This window comes from Marmota monax, unplaced genomic scaffold (assembly GCF_021218885.2).
Source record: "Marmota monax isolate L192 unplaced genomic scaffold, Marmota_monax_Labrador192_F-V1.1 WCK01_AAM20220418_F8-fsc00040, whole genome shotgun sequence".
In the NCBI taxonomy this organism is placed as follows: domain Eukaryota; kingdom Metazoa; phylum Chordata; class Mammalia; order Rodentia; family Sciuridae; genus Marmota; species Marmota monax.
The window spans coordinates 2,942,544-2,963,426 of NW_026692782.1; the positions used below are offsets into that span (position 1 = coordinate 2,942,544).

Genomic DNA, 20,883 nt, shown 5'->3' on the forward strand with positions numbered 1-20,883 from the left:
TATTGTCATTATTTCTAAGGAAAAGAACTGTGCTTTATTTCTCATTAAATCCTCAACACTAATACAGTGCCTGGTAAGAGGTAAAAAGCTTGATAAGATGTTAAATTTAGTGTTTTCTAGACGAGTGAATAAATGATTGAGGACGTGAGAAACAGGAACCTGTAATCTAGCTCATTGAATTATTATAGTCATGTTTGATTTTCCATTTATTCTCTGAATCAATGATTGGCAGCAGTGTTCCAGAGAGGCCAGAGATCTTAAAATGACAGCTAATGCTCAAGAATGGGCCCCGCTAATGCCATCGGGAAGTATTGTATTGAACCCATTTAATTCAATTGCGTTGGGGGTACACACCATTCAAAACCTGTCATTCAAAGCCATAATTCAGTACAGCAACATTTAAACCCCCCTGTCTTATCTTATCAGCCTAACAGTGTTCTCTAATGAGAAGAGAGCAAAGTTGACTAATCTTAAGGTATACCAGACCATGTGCCTGAACATGTACTGATTATAAACTATGAGAGGACAGGAACTGTGTCCTACTCACAGTTGCATTCCAGACTCAGGCGGAGACTAAGCCCTAAATAAATACTTATTGAATTCACAAAAGAATAAAATCTCCTGCCCACATTAAAAGCAGCATCAGGAAAAGTTTTGCCCACAACCCTATCTCTGATTTTTATCAGTCAAGCTTAAGAACAGTTAGTGAATTGATGAGTTATACTTCTGATTAAATTTTCTTCTCAGTGCTTATAATTTATTCTGATGATTAAAATACTTAATATGGACCTTTTGTGAGTTTTTGAGTTTCATGTCAGAGAATTATACTCAGAAGTCACATTTTCATGTAATAATGATCCCAGACAAACAAGGAAAGGCCCCCACTAAATTAAACTTGGGAATAGAAGGCTACATTGTAGCTGGTGCATGGATATCTTCTTATCTTACTATGGATGTTTATTTTGTATTTGCTCTTTATTGATGGGGCACATAGTTTTTTGATTGTTTTTAACGTAAGATGTTCTTTTCAAATGGCAAAGTGTGGATTTGACCTTGATTTAAAAATAGTGACAGTAAGAAGATATATATATATGTGTGTGTGTGTGTGTATCACTTTTTTTTTTTTTTTTTGTGATGCTGGGGATTGTCTTCGAGGCAAGCACTCTACCAACTGAGCCATATCCCCAGCCCGGTAAAGTTATATTTTGATGAACATTTCTGGAGTGTTCATTGATATTTGTCTTTTTCTTTAAGGGTATACCTCAGTTACCATGTGCCAAAGCATTATATAACTACGAAGGAAAGGAGCCTGGAGACCTTAAATTCAGCAAAGGTGACATCATCATTTTGCGACGACAAGTTGATGAAAACTGGTACCATGGGGAAGTCAACGGAATCCATGGCTTTTTCCCCACCAACTTTGTGCAGATTATTAAACCATTACCTCAGCCCCCACCTCAGTGCAAAGCACTTTATGACTTTGAAGTGAAAGACAAGGAAGCGGACAAAGATTGCCTTCCATTCGCAAAGGTAAAGTTGGGATGAATTTACCAGATATTCTTCTGTGTGTGGAACGTGGCTGGTGTTTTCTCTTGGAAAAAGAGTTTTGTGTGAGCTATCTCACTGTGCTTCTAAAAATACCTGGAAGTAGTCTGCTTTAAGTCACAAGAAACATAATTTTGCACATAAACTTCTTCTATGAAAGATAATTAGGTTGATGCTCTACATGGAAAGTTTTTCATATTTAGAACCTAAATTTATTTTAAGCCACTTTAAAGTATGTATGTGCCCACTCAGGGATTTTACAATACTGAATCATGAATAATAGATGAGATGACATTATTTCCTTATTTTATATGTAAGTTTATTTGCATAATAGCACCTGCAATATATTTACTGAATTGATAAAATGGTTTGGAATTTTAAGCAAAATATTATGGCTTTGTTTAAAAAAAAAAGCAGTCGGATATGTGTTTGAATGGGCCTTTGGTGTGTTATCAGAAAGTGAGAAGCATCTGAGAACCAATTTTTTTTTTTTTTTTTGTAGCAGGAATTGAACCCATACGCACTTTGCCACTGAGTCACATTCTCAGGCCTTTTTTGTATTTTATTTAGAGGCAGGGTCTCACTGAGTTGCTTAGGGGCTCTCTAAGTTGCTGAGGCTGGCTTTGAATTCACAAGCCTCCTGCCTCAGCCTCCAGAGCCACTGGAATTACAGGCATGCACCACCATGCCAGGCCTCTGAGAATCAATTTAAACAGAAATTCAAGGTGCTCAGGCAGATAGAATTTGAGGTTGCAGTTTATGGAACTAAATAAAATAAGAGGCCAACCCTTTGTGTCAAAGCTTGTGGTTTTACAACTAATAGAACGCCAGGTTGATGGGTGATTATCATTTAATTCATGCAGAGTTTGAATGTGTATAAAGATATGTCACAACATTTTTACTCATCTACTCTTGAAACTTGAGTTCTTTATTGCAAAGGAAAATTAACTGATAAAGGGATCAGGGAGCCTAATGATTGTTGTTTCTCCAGGATGATGTTCTGACTGTGATCCGCAGAGTGGATGAAAACTGGGCTGAAGGAATGTTGGCAGACAAAATAGGAATATTTCCGATTTCCTACGTTGAGGTAAGTTAACCTGTAGACTCATGAATTGCGTTGGTGTTCAGCTTAGTAAGTAAATCTTAATAATGCAATACGAGCCTTCAGGAGTCGTCATGGCACAAAGCAGCCTCAGAAATGCCTTCTCCTGGATCACTGGAAGAATTAGGAAAACTTCATTCTGTCCTTCAGTTACTGAAGATTGCAGAATGTTTCAGACTCTTTACTTCATCTTCCTGCTCAGAGCATTCCTGTGTCGGTTGAAGGTACACTACACCTCCTGTCCATCACCTGTACTGTTTCCAGGTGTTCTATTCCATTTGCCAGCCCCAGGATCAGAAAGTTAATGAAGTTCCTGAGTAAGGTGGAAGATTAATGTGTTTGTTTATGTGCTTATCTCTTTCATTATCTGCCACATCATCAGAACAAAATAGTGACTCACAGCCAAGACCTTTAATAAACATTTGTTATATAAATCTTTCTCTATCATATCCCAGCAACTTCTTAGCTTCCCTCTCCCTTTTAATTATCATGACTCCAAAAGCTTGTGGCCAGGCTTTCTTTTTAAAGAACATGCATAGGGCTGGGGATGTGGCTCAAGCTGTAACACACTTGCCTGGCATGCGCGGGGCGCTGGGTTCGATCCTCAGCACCACATAAAAGTAAAATAAAGATGTTGTGTCCGCCGAAAACTGAAAAATGAATATTAAAAAAAAAAGAACATGCATAAAGTAACATAGTTCTGTTATTTTAAAGAAAAGCTGTTATGGTTTGGATATGAGGTACCCTCAAAAGCTCCCGTGTTAATAAAGGAATATTCAGAGAAGAAATTGGATTACAAGAGATGTAACCTAGTTAGTGAAACCTGGACCAAGGTAAACACTTCCTCCCCTGATTTGTTCTTGTCATGTATTTTGGTCAGAGCCATGGAAAGCTGCCTATCACAAGCACAAGTTAAAAATGAGCTAGCAAGTTACAATTTACAGTAGGCTTCCATGACATTGTATATCATAAACTAAATGCCCTTCAGTAATAAACATTTCTTGCTGAAAACAAAACCAAAGGAATTTTCAAAGAATGAAGCAACCACAGCCCCCGACAATCATACAAAGGTGCTTTGGTCAGAGACAGCTTCTGGGGAGAAGTGAGGTCCTTGTAGGGATCTGTGTGCTGGACCGATGGAGGTTCACTGGAGAGATGGAAAGGGTGCATTTTATAGCAGAAAGAATACCCAGGAAGGAATGATGGCATGTGCAAAAGCCAGAAAGTAAGAGAGAGCATTGCTGGGGGAATTGAAAGTGATTCTGTTGGAAAATTTCAAAGCATATATCTTCAGTATGTAAGATACAAAAATCATTTGTTTTGTCATCTTTTTATCTGAAGCATTTATTTTGGCATGATTCTGAATATTAAAATGACAAATTATGTCATCGTAGCCAGCATTCAATTTCTTCCTTAGACAGGAGATTGCCAGAGTCAAAAAAAAAAAAAAAAAATCAGTTTCACTACTGTATATCCAAGGAAGTAATTCAAACCATGTATATGAGTCTTGAATTTTTATCCATACCCTTCCTGTTTATTGAAATTGTTTCCTCCTTTGAAAGTAAACAACAGGAAAAAATTCTTAACAGTCAATCTTTTTTTGCATGTTATTTATATATTCTGACTGTGGGTCATGGAAAACTACAAGCATTTCCAAGTATTTGAATAGCTATGCTAAAGAGCATGAGTAAGCGCAAGGTTAATAATAAAAGCCTGTCTTTACTTGTTAGGTATTATCAATATCACATGGGGAGACTTGGTTTGTGAGGCATGAAAAGGTATTGCTATATTTTTGTTATAGGGCAGGTGAAGAATTGTGTAGATAGTCAGAAGACACCCCACCCATGGCAAGTCTAGAGTCAACAGGCACTTGAGTCATTAGGATTATTGACTCTGACTTAAATTGGAAAGGTGAGCTTCTGCCCAACTGGAAAGCATTTTCAGTTTTTTGCCCTTTTTCCTTCCAAGTGAGCATTTTCCTTATTTGAATCACATTTTTTTTCTAGTTGAGATGTGGTAAACAACTCATTTATGTCTAGGAGCCGATGAACATTTCTTTGGTGTCAAGTCATCAGATTGACGCTCTTGGTGGGGAGCAAAGCATCTGGGGATTAGTGGCACCAGAGTTAGCCCTCAGGCAATTGTAGTAGAGGCAGATTTTATTCACAGCCTATCAAAATACACCTATTTCTTTAGTGCAGAATGCCTTCCAGGGCACTATCAGATGCAGAAAAGGAAACTCTAAGAATCGAAAACCAGGACTGTTTCCTAAATAATGGTCTTTTTCTTACTCTATAAACCTAATCTTATTTGGCCCACTTTAAGAGCCCAGATAGTCTCCAAAATAAAAGCAGGCCATGGTACAAAAATTCATTTGTGAGTAGTTTTCTTGTATCTTATGAACAGACATTTAAGGCTCCATCAGGGTTAGGTGCTTTTGCTTTTTTTCACATTGCTGCCAAAAGCAGTTAACTCCCAGAGTTTTTGAGAAGATGGAATGAGATAGTTTGTCTCAAAAAGGTTCAGCACCACTGTGCATTTTGAAGAGTAGTTTGGAGAGCAGATTACACCAGATACCAGAGCATGACGATGATCAAATGAGAGAATCACCACCAAATGCATTCCCGAGTTTCCAGAGCCACATCTGACTTTGCACAGGTGTGTGCGCAGAAGCTGAGACTCTTCTAACTACTCCTGGTTGGCATTGGTAATAGAAATGTCCAAGGGCCTTGCTTTTGGCAGAAATGGAACAGGATGGTACTGGGGGGTAGGATTGTAGAATTGGAGTGGAATGTGTGGGTCAGAGGTTAGATATGGAGCTGTGTGTGGAATATACGCAGATTGAAAGAAGCTGAGCATTGGAGGTGGGCAGCAGGAGGATTGAGATGGTGAGAAATGCTGCCTTCCCATGTTCCATGGTCCTCTCTCTTCTCCTTTGACTCAGGTAGTAACTGTGAGCTCTAATCTCCACCTGCATTGTAGTGATAAGAGGATTGATAGTTTTGTGATTTGCATATGGATCTTCTTATTAAAGTAAAACACAAACCTCTTCAAAGTCTGAAGAGAAGAGTTTGTCTTGGTTTGGATACTGAGTAAAATATGGCTATATAAGTGGCCCTGAATTCTGTCCCATAGAGTCCTTGTCTAGCTCCATGAGGAGGGTTCTTCTGCTTTGATCCCATCACCCTTCGCCTCTGGAGATTCTCTGATCACATCCTTTGTGGACATGGTTTAGATAGTGTGGATTGGGTTCTGTTGAGACTGACTTGTCCTAGACTCGAGCTAGCTGGGAAGTGGTGAGAATTTCCTTGAAAGACACCATGCCAGGATATGTATACAAAGGAGATATTTGTCAAAGACTTGAGTGCAGTTAAAAAAAATAATAATAAAAGAAAGAGAAATTAGTAGCCTGCTTCTTTCTTTGTTCAAAAATACCAGTTGTCTGTACAATAGAATGGAAGATTTTAACAAGCCTGTTAATTTGGAGCTGACTCATTCAGTTGTAGCAATTATTTGGACAAGGATGACATGATTGTTAGCATTCAAAAGGTTTGAATGAAGTGTGCTAAATATGGGATTTTGGACATTTTCCAAACATTGTTGTGTATGTATTATAGGTTTATAGTGAACTGTACATTTTTATTAAATTTCTTATTTTATTTGATTTTTTTTGTCATTTGTTTGAAATATCACTTGGGTTTTTCAATAATAAAAAGTTACCTAGCAACTTGCTTCTTTGCCATAGATAATAAGTAAGATAAGCATTCCTTATGTGCAGATAACGTGTAGGAGTGGCCTAAGAGAGAGCTGTTTTTATTTTTGAGTTACTGTCAGAAATAGGGCTACAATTCCCATTCTTTATGTCCCACTTCACTCTTCTGACAGGCTTTCTCTAAGGTAATTCTCCTTTTCGCTGCTTTATCTCAAACATGTTCTGGTTGATGGTGGGGGAAATCTTGGATTTCGAGTCTTGGCCCCAATACAAACTATCTGAGTGACTTTAGGCCTGGTCTTCTCATGTTTCAAATAATAAAACATCTTCATAGGGCAAATTAATTTCAGTAGTACTAATGAACAGTGCGTGGTACCCTATAAGAGCTTTTAAGTGAAGGCTAATTATTACCACCATATTATTATTATTCCTTCATAGCACATTTTTCTAGCTATTTCAGGTTATTTGTCCATCTGGTTACCAACTGTTCCCCATCCTCCCTTCCACCGTTAGAAAGTGAGCTCCAGTGGACAGTACCTTGTCATTGACCTCAATCTCCTGAGGCTCTCACACAGCAACTGCTAATTGTAGATACTCACTAAATATTGCTTGAATGAATGAACAACCTAAGAACTTGTAGGACCACAGTTTCTAAACCAGAGACAATCGAGTTTGTAGATTTTGCCGACTTTAAATTTTTCCAGCTCATATTCCCATCATTCCCTATCTAGATATGTGTTTTATTGTTTTTTTTCCGGGTCATGTCAGGGAGTTACATTCCTCCGAGTCATTGGGTCTGTGTGACCTTAGATATTTTTCTTTCTTTTTTTCTTTTAAACCAGTCTCAGTGAGTGTTTGGTTATGCCAAGTTTAGAATTTTCCCAGGCTAAAATAATGGTAGCCATACTCTGCGGATTAGATCTGGCAACCCACGCTGTTTGTTTTTTTGTAATATGTAAAAGACTTACAGGCAGGAGGGCAGGGTTGGGGAGATGTTGGCTAAAGGATACAGACTTTTGGATAGAAGGAATATGTTCCTCTGGCTAAGGAATATTATGTGTTGACAGCTTTGATCATGGAAGATCAAATGCACAGGACTCAGAAAGCACAAATGGTCTTCTTACAAGTGGGATCTCTAGCTTCCTCCATTACAGAGTTAGGGGACTGGAAGATATTATCTGTGTTCCAAAGAAGAAGAAATGGAGGTTTAGGTACATGGTTTGAAGTTGCCAAGGTGACCCTTGCAGTAACTAAGAATAGCAGTGTTAACTTGATTTTTTTTTTAACTTAAAAGTCTTTTTTGTAGAGAATGATAGCAGAAGGACAAAATAATAGTCTTTGATGTAATAATCAAAGACTTCATATAGTTGATTGAACTATATAAAGAAATACTCTGTCATTTATATTTTTGAATGAATTTTTTTCCTTTAAAATTAAAAAGTATAATCAATGTTTATAAAAGAAATTTAGGGCAATTGTTGGGAAGTTGGAAAGGGAGAAGTATTAAATTTCATAACACCCCAATTTCCCCTCCAGTTTTGAAGTAAGTTCATTTCTATCAGTGAAATTTAGAGATACTGTTGAGAAGTCAGTAAAGGAGAATGAAAGTGGCTTAGTACCATCCTTTCTTCCTGACCTGCTGATTACACTGGATCTGCTTTTGAGTAGCTTTCATCTTTTGGACTTTTAATACTGTGGGGCAGGTCCCAAGGTGTAGGTTTCATGTCTTCTGAATGTTATCAGCTTCATACAAAAAAAAAAAAAAATGGTTGCTTCTCTTTCTGTCACAATGAAAGAAGAAAAAATGGGCACTGGCTCCTGATGTTCTAAAAGCAAGGACAGGTCTCCTCTGAGCTCCACCAACAGCTGCTTAATATAGGGCCAGAGACGTCATGTGAAAAAGAGTGGCTAGATTAGGTAAGGAACTTTATGTACGGCAGTTTATGCTCCATCTATTATTCAGCAGAATTTAAGAGTTTCCTTTTGTTTCTCACAAGGAAAACATTCAGGGAGCTAAGATTGTAAAGATCAGTGAACATTTATTGAGTCCTACCTGTCTGAACGGGTAGTTTCTGGTTCTCTGAGTAGTTTGATATAAAAATGTATGTCTCCTGCCTAGCCTGACCAGAGATCTAGGTAATGAACACGTGGTATCTAATGTCCACCTTGATTCACCAGGAATCCCGGGCAGGGACCAGGGTCCTAGCTGAGTTTTACTGGTTGTTCCTATAAAACATGCTTTGGAATGGCTGCCTTTAGAACTCATCTGGGATATTTCTTTGTCCATGTCCCTGTAAAAAATTTACCCTTACTTCACTCCAGAGGACTTGAAAAGGGAATAAATGATCCTAAATCTCATCACATGTAATTTTGGTAAATACCCTTTCATTCTTTTTCCTTATGAATTAATGACATTACATACATGATTTTGCCCTTTTGCCCATAACTGCAGTACTGCTAACCATCAGTTTTTAGAGCTACATAATAAACCCTCTAGTAGCTAAACCATAATTTAGTTAATTATTTTTTGCCATTTTTTTAAGACAAGTGTCTTGTTTAGGGGGACATAGTCGGTAATTAAGAAGAAATGGTAGTCTCCATCCTGCCGTAGGCGATTGCCCTGTACTTGCCTCAGAGGACATGCAATGACGATTGTTCCTAACAGTGTGCAAAATCACTATTATTATTTAGCCGTCTTAAAACGTATATGGGATGTTTTGATTTTGCATAAAAAGTTATGAAAACACTTCCAAGTTCTAACATGTAAAAGGTTAATTTTCAGAAATGATTCATTACTCAATTTCAACTGTGCGGTTGCCTTTTAAAGAGAAAATCACAAATTAATCATGGCCATAATTAGTATTTTTTAAATTTTATTGTTTAAAAGTTTTATTATATGCTGTGTATATCCTAAATTTTGCTAGAACTAAGGTTTTTTTTTTTTTTTCTAAGCAAAGTAAGTTCCTTTCATTTAACCAACTGTTAAGTCATGTCTAGTGTTCTAGTGAAGAAGGCTGAATATTCTGTGCTGTGTGGGCATTTATTTGTGTGCATATGTGAAAATAAAAGTGGCTTGAACCGAAGCATTTTGATTTTAAAATTAATGGGAGAAAAGCTTCTCTATAGTGAAGTGGAATATTTTGTGCAAGTTTTTCTAAGCATTGTAGAACAACATTAGTTTTTAGAGTAAAGGTTAGTGATAATGTTTAGAGTAAAGGTTAGTGATAATGTACACATAAAGCTTTACATACATTCTAGGTAAAACTTTCTCCATATGCTGAGAAGACTTCAGACAAATGTGTAAAGTCATGGTGGTCAGCATCCTCATTCTCCTCCTGTGCCAGATTCCTTCCCATTCACTGTCCTCCCTACTGCCGGTACATATCCCACCCAGACACACTCTGGGTTATCCAAGACCAGGGAGAAACCTGTTCATTGATTTATAAACTGATTACACATTACGATGGAATTTCTGTCAGTGTGTCATTTCACATTTGACAAAGCTTTGCTTAGAATTTAATGACAATTCCATATTCTGTACCTCTTGGGATATGGGTATATTTCCTCCATAGTATTACTACATCTGGTAATGAGGTTCTGGAAAATAAAATGTATCCTTGGAATGTGTACTCGTTAATAAGCATTTCTGATTTATATTGTGCATTTAGTGAACAGATAGAAGATAGAAACATACATACAAACCTCACGTATCGTCAGTTCAAGGACATTTACACGAACTGAGCCCAGTTTCAAAATTCTTCACGAGTCTCTCTCCCCAGTACCATAATTAGATTGGAGATCTGTTGTTTCAGAAGTAGCAGGCCCCAATAATGAGCCTTAATTTTCAGGGTTGTTTCCTTCTGTCTTTTCAGTTTTTCTGCACATAACACCGTCCATAATTGTGAGGGGCTCTGCTTTGCAGTTGCTGTCTTCTCCAGGTCTTTTGTCCTCCAGGAACTTGGTCACATCATTTGTATCTTTTTTTTTTTGTTTGTTTGTCTTGCATGTCAATCACTCTCTTTCCCTTGGCTCCCCCTTGATTCAAGAAAATGATCTTGTCTTTAACTCCCTTCAAAAAGGTGTTCCAGGGCTGGGGTTGTAGCTCAGTGGTAGAGCGCTTGCCTTGTATGCATGAGGCCCTTGGTTCGATCCTCAGCACCACATAACAATAAACAAATAAAAATAAAGATTTAAAAAAAAAAAGGTCTTTCATGACTACCCTCTCCTCCTTACAGTTCTACTCTTTTCTTCCTTTTCCTGCCATAACTCTCAGAAGAGCCACTTATGCCCTCTTGCTTATTCCTGTAGCTAGCCTTTGGCCCCTCCAGACCCCCAAAGTGCCCTCTTGGCTGCCATTAACTGCCTTTTCTGAGCCTCTCTTTGGTCTTCCAGATAACACCTAGCATTGTCCTCATGTTCCTGAGAGACTTTGCTTTTCATTTCTGGAGCATTGGTTGGATGGTTGGCCAGAGAGGCTTCGCAAGGTCTTCTATGTCTTTTCTGTCTACCCCTGTTCTTTTTTTCTGGATTTTTTCCTTCCTAAATCAGACACCACTAACTCATATGGCCCTCAGGTGACTTGTATGCTTGGATTTCAAAGTGGTTTTTGTTTGTTTGTTTGTTTTTTGTTTTTTAAATTTGTTTTTAGTTGTAGATGGACACAGTATTCTTATTTTTATTTATTTTTATTTGGTACTGAGGATCAAACCCAGTGCCTCACATGCGCTAGGCAAGGGCTCTACCACTGAGTACAGCCCCAGCTCAAAGTGGTTTTGTTTTAATTAGTTAAGATGAAAAATCAGGAGATTTTACGTATGACTAATTTCTAGCTTTCCTTAAAAAAAAAAAAAAAAAAAAACCAGCTGATTCTGCCAAGCCACTTGCCCTAGAGAGAGCACAGACACACAGATACTCCCTGGGTCACCAGAATATGCCCACCACTCACTGTTCTTCCTTACCTGGCGAATAGTGAGTGACCTCACTGTTTATTTACTAACCTCACCTGCCTGAGCTCTGTAGGATCCACTGTGCTATTTTCTAGGTTCTCTTTTCTCTTTTCCTATCCAGTACTGTCTTCACTTATAACAATCACTCAAAAAACCTTTGCATGAGTAAAAGCCTCTATTTGGTTTGACTCTTCTCACCGTGGACCTGAGGGCATTATTGCTCTCATAGAGGTCACTGCTTATCGAATCTTTTGGATGGGGCATTTTTGTTTTGGTTATTTGTACTATACCTAGGCATGAAACTTTTTAGATAATATTAAGTCCAACTTCATGTAATTTATGAGAAATTGGGAGGTACAGGCAGGGTAAAGTGACTTGCCCGAGGCAACAAAGCTAGTGAATGGTGGGCTTGGATGTCCCTGAAAGGAAGAATTTCTCAAGTTTGTATAGTACTTCATAGGTTACAAGGCACTTTAACCCACAGTCATTTCTACCTGGAGTGATAATGCCTTCCTTGTTTTATACAGCCAAGGAATGGAAAGGGTTCATCCAAGATTACTCTACCTGTGTGGAGTAATCTTTTTTTTTTCCCCCTTGTAGTGGGGATTTAACCCTAGTACAGTGCTCTACCACTGTGTCACATTCCCAGCTCTTTTTAATTTTTTTTTTTTTAAACAGAGTCTCACTTAGTTGCTGAGGGACTTGCTATATTGCTGAGGCTGGCCTTGAACTTGCGATCCTCCTGCCTCAGCCTTCTGAGTGGCTGGATTAAAGGAGTGTACCAACATGCCCAATGGACACCTGACTCTAACCTAAATCTTTGACTTCAAGTTCAAGGATGTACCTGTGGTTTTCTTAGACAGTATCTTTTTCAACTCTCCTAAACTCAAATTCTTTTTAGACTTTCAATGACGTGTACCCTTCCTTTGTACCTTTATTTCAAAATTAGAAACCTGGAAAGGAAAATTCTCATTAATTTATTTTTTAACCCCAAGGGCCAACAGAGGTAAAGATAACTGTAAGCGAAGGGCTAAGTTACAGATGTTTCCCCTTCCTAACCTAGCGGAGTGGACAGTCCCTTTGTAAAACCTTTTCCCCTGGCAGGATATAGGGGGGTTATATTAGGAGTCCCTGTTGTTACTGCTGCTTAAGTGAATAAAGCTTGAGTCTTTACAACTGTTTCAGGGTTCAGGAGGCTCCAGAAGTGTGGGCCACAGGAGGTCACAGGAGGCTTCTTTTCTCTGTTCAGCAAATTCTTGGTGCTTAGCGAGCGTGAGGAGGACAGCCACTTGTTGTTTGGATTCTTTCCCCTCATGAACTACATACAGACTAGAGCTGAGCTATCAATGCACAAGTCACCCTCGAACAAATTGAAATGTGGCTAGACTGCTGGACATGGTGGCTCAGCCTGTAATCCCAGCAACTCAGCAGACAGAGGAGGAGGATCACAAGTTTGAAGCCAGCCTCAGAAACTTAGACCCTGTCTCAAAATTAAAAAAAATTAAAAGGGCTGGGGACTAGCTCAGTGATAAAGCATTCCTGGGTTCAATTCCCAGTAAGACCCCACCGGCTAAATGTGGCTAATCCAAACTGAGGTGGGCTATAATAAGTACATGATACAGACTGGATTTCAAGGACTTGGTAACCAAAAAAGCAGTGCTGCTATCTCCATTTTTTATAGTGATTATATGTAGAAGGGATAATATTTTGGAGGTGTTGGGCTTAATTAAGTATGTCATTAAAATTAATCTTATCTTTTCTTTTTTATCCTTTTAAATGTGACTACTAGCAAGTTTGAAGTTATATGTATGACCCATACAGTTGCACAGTACTAGTCCAGAGGCAGACTTTCCCCCGCTGATGATTCCAAGAGACAAATATTTTTATTCATTCGACAAATATTTACAGAGACCTAAATGGAGTTTTTGCCTAAGGGAGGCTTTTATATCAATTCTAAAAACCTCCAAGTAATCCTTTCAGTCTCTCAAGTTATTCCTCTTCTGTGGGTAAGTCTTGTATTATAAATGAAGACTGAGCTTGCCTTTTATATTTAGATCATCCAAACACAAAAGCTTTGTTACCTAAATTGCAGAGAAGAATAGAATACTAATGGGAATATAAATTCCACACTGCCAAGTTGTCAGAAGCATCTTGCAAAGGACCAAATATTTTCATTTCTGCTAAGAGGGGTGTAAAGTGGACACGAATTTCTATCCCATAGCATTAATCCATTGGTTTTCTTCAAAGTGTCTGATTTATCTGGGGAAGAAACATTCAACCTAGAAATGCAGTAAATGTTGAAATACAACATTTACAGCATAAAGGCTTTATAAAGGTACCATTTCCAACCAGTGAGGAAAAGATGGACCATTAATTCAACAGTGATAGAGCAGCTGGTGGAAGAAACACAGCACTGTCCTTCTGTATTCTTTTTTTTTTTTTTTTTTTACATTTTTTTTTATTGTGGGTTGTTCAAAACATTACAAATTTCTTGACATATCATATTCCACACTTTGATTCGAGTGGGTTATGAACTCCCACCTTCACCCCATACACAGATTGCAGAATCACATCAGTTACACATCCATTGATTTACAAATTGCCATACTAGTGTCTGTTGTGCTCCCCTGCCTTTCCCATCCTCCACCCTACCCCTTCCCCACCTCTCCCCTCCCCTCCCCTCCTCTCTCTCTACCTCCTCCACTGTATAACCCTGAGGGTCTCCTTCCATTACCATGCAATTTCCCTTCTCTCTCCCTTTCCCTCCCACCTCTCATCCCTGTTAAATGTTAATCTTCTTCCCTGCTCTTCGTCCCTACTCTGATCTTAGTTACTCTCCTTATATCAAAGAAGACATTTGGCATTTGTTTTTTAGGGATTGGCTAGCTTCACTTAGCATAATCTGCTCTAATGCCATCCATTTCCCTGTAAATTCTATGATTTTGTCATTTTTTAATGCAGAGTAATACTCCATTGTGTATAAATGCCACATTTTTTTTATCCATTCGTCTATTGAAGGGCATCTAGGTTGGTTCCACAGTCTTGCTATTGTGAACTGTGCTGCTATGAACATCGATGTAGCAGTGTCCCTGTAGCATGCTCTTTTTAGGTCTTTAGGGAATAGACCAAGAAGGGGAATAGCTGGGTCAAATGGTGGCTCCATTCCCAGCTTTCCAAGAAATCTCCATACTGCTTTCCAAATTGGCTGCACCAATCTGCAGTCCCACCAGCAATGTACAAGTGTACCCTTTTCCCCACATCCTCGCCAGCACTTGTTGTTGTTTGACTTCCTAATGGCTGCCAATCTTACTGGAGTGAGATGGTATCTTAGGGTGGTTTTGATTTGCATTTCTCTGACAGCTAGAGATGTTGAGCATTTTTTCATGTACTTGTTGATTGACTGTATGTCCTCCTCTGAGAAGTGTCTGTTCAGGTCCTTGGCCCATTTGTTGATTGGGTTGTTTGTTCTCTTATTGTCTAATTTTTTGAGTTCTTTGTATACTCTGGATATTAGGGCTCTATCTGAAGTGTGAGGAGTAAAGATTTGTTCCCAGGGTGTAGGCTCCCTATTTACCTCTCTTATTGTTTCTTTTGCTGAGAAAAAACTTTTTAGTTTGAGTAAGTCCCATTTGTTGATTCTAGTTATTAACTTTTGTGCTATGGGTGTCCTGTTGAGGAATTTGGAGCCCGACCCCACAGTATGTAGATCGTAGCCAACTTTTTCTTCTATCAGACGGCGCGTCTCTGATTTGATATCAAGCTCCTTGATCCATTTTGAATTCACTTTTGTGCATGGCGAGAGAAAGGGATTCAGTTTCATTTTGTTGCATATGGATTTCCAGTTTTCCCAGCACCATTTGTTGAAGATGCTATCCTTCCTCCATTGCATGCTTTTAGCCCCTTTATCAAATATAAGATAGTTGTAGTTTTGTGGTGAACCTAGATGCAAAAATCCTCAATAAAATTCTGGCGAATCGGATACAAAAACATATCAAAAAAATTGTGCACCATGATCAAGTAGGATTCATCCCTGGGATGCAAGGCTGGTTCAATATACGGAAATCAATAAATGTTATTCACCACATCAATAGACTTAAAAATAAGAACCATATGATCATCTCGATAGATGCGGAAAAAGCATTCGACAAAGTACAGCATCCCTTTATGTTCAAAACTCTAGAAAAACTAGGGATAACAGGAACATACCTCAATATTGTAAAAGCAATCTATGCTAAGCCTCAGGCTAGCATCATTCTGAATGGAGAAAAACTGAAGGCATTCCCTCTAAAATCTGGAACAAGACAGGGATGCCCTCTCTCTCCACTTCTCTTCAACATAGTTCTCGAAACACTGGCCAGAGCAATTAGACAGACGAAAGAAATTAAAGGCATCAAAATAGGAAAAGAAGAACTTAAATTATCACTATTTGCAGATGATATGATTCTATACCTAGCAGACCCAAAAGGCTCTACAAAGAAACTATTAGAGCTAATAAATGAATTCAGCAAAGTGGCAGGATATAAAATCAACACGCATAAATCAAAGGCATTCCTGTATATCAGCGACAAATCCTCTGAAATGGAAATGAGGACAACCACTCCATTCAAAATATCTTCAAAAAAAATAAAATACTTGGGAATCAACCTAACAAAAGAGGTGAAAGACTTATACAATGAAAACTACAGAACCCTAAAGAGAGAAATAGAAGAAGATCTTAGAAGATGGAAAAATATACCCTGTTCATGGATAGGCAGAACTAACATCATCAAAATGGCGATATTACCAAAAGTTCTCTATAGGTTTAATGCAATGCCAATCAAAATCCCAATGGCATTTCTTGTGGAAATAGAGAAAGCAATCATGAAATTCATATGGAAAAATAAAAGACCCAGAATAGCAAAAACAATGCTAAGCAGGAAGTGTGAATCAGGCGGTATAGCGATACCAGACTTCAAACTATACTACAGAGCAATAGTAACAAAAACAGCATGGTACTGGTACCAAAACAGGCGGGTGGACCAATGGTACAGAATAGAGGACACAGAAACCAATCCTTCTGTATTCTTTAAAAAAAAAAAAAGCCATGCGGGGCTGGGATTGTGGCTCTGCGGTAGAGCGCTCCCTTAGCACGGGCTAAGCAGGTTCGATTCTCAGCACCACATAAAATAAAGAAAGAAAGGCATTCCTCCCTCCCTCCCTCTCCCTCTCCCCACCCTCTCCTTATTAAAAAACAAACAAACATGCAGTCATGTGGTTCAAAGGCTGAGGTACAAAGAGGAAGGAAGGAAGGAACCATTAAATACTAAGAGAAAAAGGTTTCCTTTTAAAAACAATCATGAAATAATATTTTTAAGTCTTGATGTTAAGTTGCTGTAATGGAAAAGATTGATAAATTTGAAGCAAAATATAATTTTCTTTACAAAAACATTAATTTAAATTAACAATATTTCTAGCTTAGACATGTATACACTCATATCTCGCATAAAGAGTACTTTATATATTAAGAAGAATACCAATACAGAGAAGATGTGGAAAGAGGCAAATGATAAAAAGGAAAATAAATGCTTAATCTCATTAATAAAATATAGTAATACGAACTAAACAATACAATATAGTTTCTTACCTTTCCAACTAATCGAGGCTTAACCAGTCCTTGGTAATACTAATGGAGTTAACAACGTGGGGAAACAAAGACACTGTCAGAAGTGATATAATTTGACTATATTCTTCAAAAAATACTTTAAGCTTACACTGTGGTAATATTAAATTCACTTTTGGGAACTTACCCCATGGATATGCTTGCATAAGCATGCCAAAATATATTAAATGATGACATCTGTATATAACAGAACGCCATGCCTGCTTCTATTGACATGGACATACGTCCATGAGCTGTTGTTAAAGGAGAGAATAGTATGTATGGCCTGGTTTCATTTGTGTTAAAAATTTTAAAAGTAGATGCATTATATGACATCTACATAGAAAATGTGTGAAAGGATTCTTTATGAATTGTTAAGTGCAAATACACCCCGGAAATGGGTTGAGAGGAGACAGTTGTGGGTAACTGGTTGAGACCCTTGAATTCTTCCCCCATAATATACTACACTGTTTATTTTCTTTAAAAAAATAACGAACATGTTCCTTTTTGAAAGTTTTATTTGCCTTTTATCAAGAAAAAAACCCAATTAGTTTGGGGATACTGCAGTAGATTATAGATTAAAATATTTTCTTCTCAGGCCTATTATTTTTATTCTCTGGTATTCAAAGCTAGAGACCGATTCATCTGAAAAGCTTTATATGAAATAGTGAGTATTAAATGTAGATCTCATTAAAATTATTTTCTCTTTAAAAAATGTCTCTTGGCTGGGGATGTGGCTCAAGCGGTAGCGCGCTCGCCTGGCATGCGTGCGGCCCGGGTTCGATCCTCAGCACCACATACAAACAAAGGTGTTGTGTCCGCCGAAAACTAAAAAATAAATATTAAAAAAAATTCTTTAAAAAAAAAAAATGTCTCTTGGGCTGGGATGTAGCTCAGCGGCAAAATGTCCACCTTACATTTGCGAAGCCCTGGGTCCCACCCCTAGTTCCAAAAAACAATAACAACAAAAGAACCCTACCCCCCCCCCAAAAAAAAAAAAAGATTAAAAAAAAAGTTTTAAGTCTCATCTTTTAAAAAGACCACATTCTCTTTAGCAAAGAGGGTAGCCACATGCACAGAAAGCTCATTTTAATATTTCTTAAAATGTCTTATTGTTATTAATATTATTTTGTCAATTTTCTGCCAAGTTTATTTAAATTTCTGATAACTCCCAAAGACAAATCTTTATAGATTTTCAGCTTCTCCTCAAAAAGGGACAAGAATTTTAAGATCAATAAATCCCTAGTCCCTGCCTTTAGCTCCAGTACACTGAATTTTACTTTGTATCAACCTAAGTCTTGTCCAAGTTCCTCATCAAATGCTTGGAAGTAGGTATTTTAGGGTACAAATTTATTTTGTGGTTGATGAGTACACTTTTAACTTTAAAGGTCACAGTTAGATAAATGTCACAGAAAGCTCACACCACTGAGCTCAAACAAACATTCATAAATGAATTTCATCAAAATCCTATTTAAAGCTGTCAGATCCTTGCTTTCCTGTTGGTACCAAAGGCTAAGTTACACTTACAACAAAAGCCTCTTGAGCTTCCACTCTGATTTACCTGAAGCTTCCACCTAGTCTTCACTTTACCATTTTCTCTGGAACTCATAAAACGAAGCAAGGGGCATTGTTATTCATAGTAACTTTTGCTGCTTCAGAAGAATTCTAAAGTGATTTTAAAGTGTGATGACATCCTACTAACTAATATTACTGACCCTATGTAAAAATGGAATGCAGAAAAAATACACTAGGTTATTTAAGGGAATAGAAATAAAATAGGAAAATAAACTATGTGTAAAGTGATATTATGCATTGTACATGCGGAGAGCTAAAAGAGACATAAAAATCATTGGCTTTGACATAATACTCATTTTATTGATCAGGAGGCTGTGATCAGTAGAGAGGTAAATGGGCCGTGTTAAGGTCACAGAGTTAGTTAATGGCTGTACTAGCCCTAGGATTGTGGTCTTCTGTCTCTCAGCGTGCTAATTCTACCATACCATGCTGTGGCTTCTGGTATATGCATGCATCTGCGTATAACTTTATTTTTGTAAATATATCTGCCTTATGGTCCTGAGGTTTTACTCCTAGATATGTATCTGATAGACTCACATGAGTGCTTATGTCCACTAAAAGACATGTACTAAATTATTCATGGCTGTATTTATTCTTAATATCCAGTCTATTGGAAGGAAGGAAAGGGAGGAGAAAATAAGGAAGAAAACCCAAACTTCAATCAGCAGTTGAATGGATAAATTATAGTTTATTTACACGCTGGACTGTTAACACAGCAATTGAAAACAACTGATTCATGGAGCAATATGGACAAATCTCAAAAAGCATATCGTTGTGCAAATGTAGCCAGACCTAAGAAATTATGGAAAGCATTTGTGTTATTTTTTTTAATGTGTGTTTATAAAGCTCCTTAAGGGCAGAGACTATTTCTCTATAGATCTCTAGCACCTAGCCTGTTATCCAGCATATAATAGATGCACAATGTGTTCTTATTTTAATGGAGAGGATATGATATAGAAATAGACACAAAGGAAGCACCCAGTATTTTTATGAGAAAAAAAATGGTAATACAGGGAACAGTAATTTAATTCTCAGATATTTATATCAGAGGACAGTCTATGGAAACCAGAAATATTAACACAATATTAATTGTAAGTAGTGGTTGGCTGAGTTTGCTATTATGGTAATATTTCAAAGCAAGATCAGCTAATAGAGTTGATGAGTTGACCCCCAGATTAATCTAAACACCACATCAAGTAGATGCAGCAGTCTCCTCTGCATGTTTTTGGCCCCTAAGGAAGAGGAAGTGTTCTTACACTCCCTCAGGTTTCTCACTCAACAGAGCAGGAGTGTCCAGTTGATTAGCCAGATTCTGGAGTAGAGATCAGGCTTCTTGCTTTGGAGGGTGTGTGCCTTGGGGGGAGATGGCATCATAAGGTAAGAAGGCTTCTCCGTCTCTTCCTTCAGCACTGCTGGGTGCTCTGGCTTTCCATTTCATAGAGGTGATGAATTTGGGATGGGGAAAGGAAGTAACTCTGCAGCCTGCTTTGCTTCTTGTTTGCTTCAGACCCTGCCGGCTACAGCTCACTAAAGTTCCTGAGAGTTCTACTCTGAGGTTGGGGCCTCCCCCTCCATAATAACAAAACATTACCTTGCCTCTTTTGGGCATTTGGTTTCCTTGGAGGCCACCTAGAAGGTGGGAAACCTAGACTAAAGTAGGATTTATAAATTCTAGATTTCCTGGCCAAACGTCACTATACTGATTTAGTCGGGCCGCCCTTTTATAGCAATTTGGTTCTTCATCCCTAAACACACACCACAAGAATCTTCACGATCCTTTCTCCTGCCATGGGTACGTCAGGCATTGGTAAGGTCTTATTCAACACTGCTGCCTGTTCTTCTTGAAAGTTTATCCCATTGAAAGACTCCTTGAAGAAGAAGAGATATTCCTGTTTGAAAAAAGTTTATCCTTCCAGTTATGGTTCAGACAGGCCACCTGAATTCCAGTCCCCAGGGAGCCATAGGAACAAATTGTCAGTCAATTTGCAATCTTCTGTAGGAGCACCTGGGCTGTTGAGCTGCAATTAACAGCTTCCTGAGGAGCCTGGGTGTGCTTAAGCAAGTCTATTTTGTTAAATATTGACTGGCAGGATTTCCCTTCTAGTAGGGCGTCTCATCTTCGGGGTGAGAAGACATGGTCTGAAGAATTGAGGTGGGTAGGAAGAAAACATTATACTCTTTCATATAAAGGCATTGTGAAGTGCTGAGTGTGTCACTCTGAGATGGGAAAATTTCCTTTGTCCTTAATGTGACCTATGTTACCTTTTAACAGTTCATTATTTTTCACCTCAATTTTTTTTTTACAAGAGGTTAAGCAGTGTGCCCTGTGTTTTTTCATTATTGTAATATCTAGGTAAGTCATATG

General features: G+C 38.1%; 1 protein-coding gene across 1 annotated transcript in view; it reads left to right on the forward strand.

Moving 5' to 3' along the window:
• The window catches only part of Sh3rf1 (SH3 domain containing ring finger 1), a 165,768-nt gene that overhangs the window by 102,597 nt on the left and 42,288 nt on the right, over positions 1-20,883 (forward strand). Inside the window, exons 3-4 of the mRNA XM_046447866.2 lie at positions 1,255-1,530; positions 2,537-2,632. Coding sequence (XP_046303822.1) covers positions 1,255-1,530; positions 2,537-2,632 — 372 coding nt within the window. The remainder of the gene's footprint in view (positions 1-1,254; positions 1,531-2,536; positions 2,633-20,883) is intronic.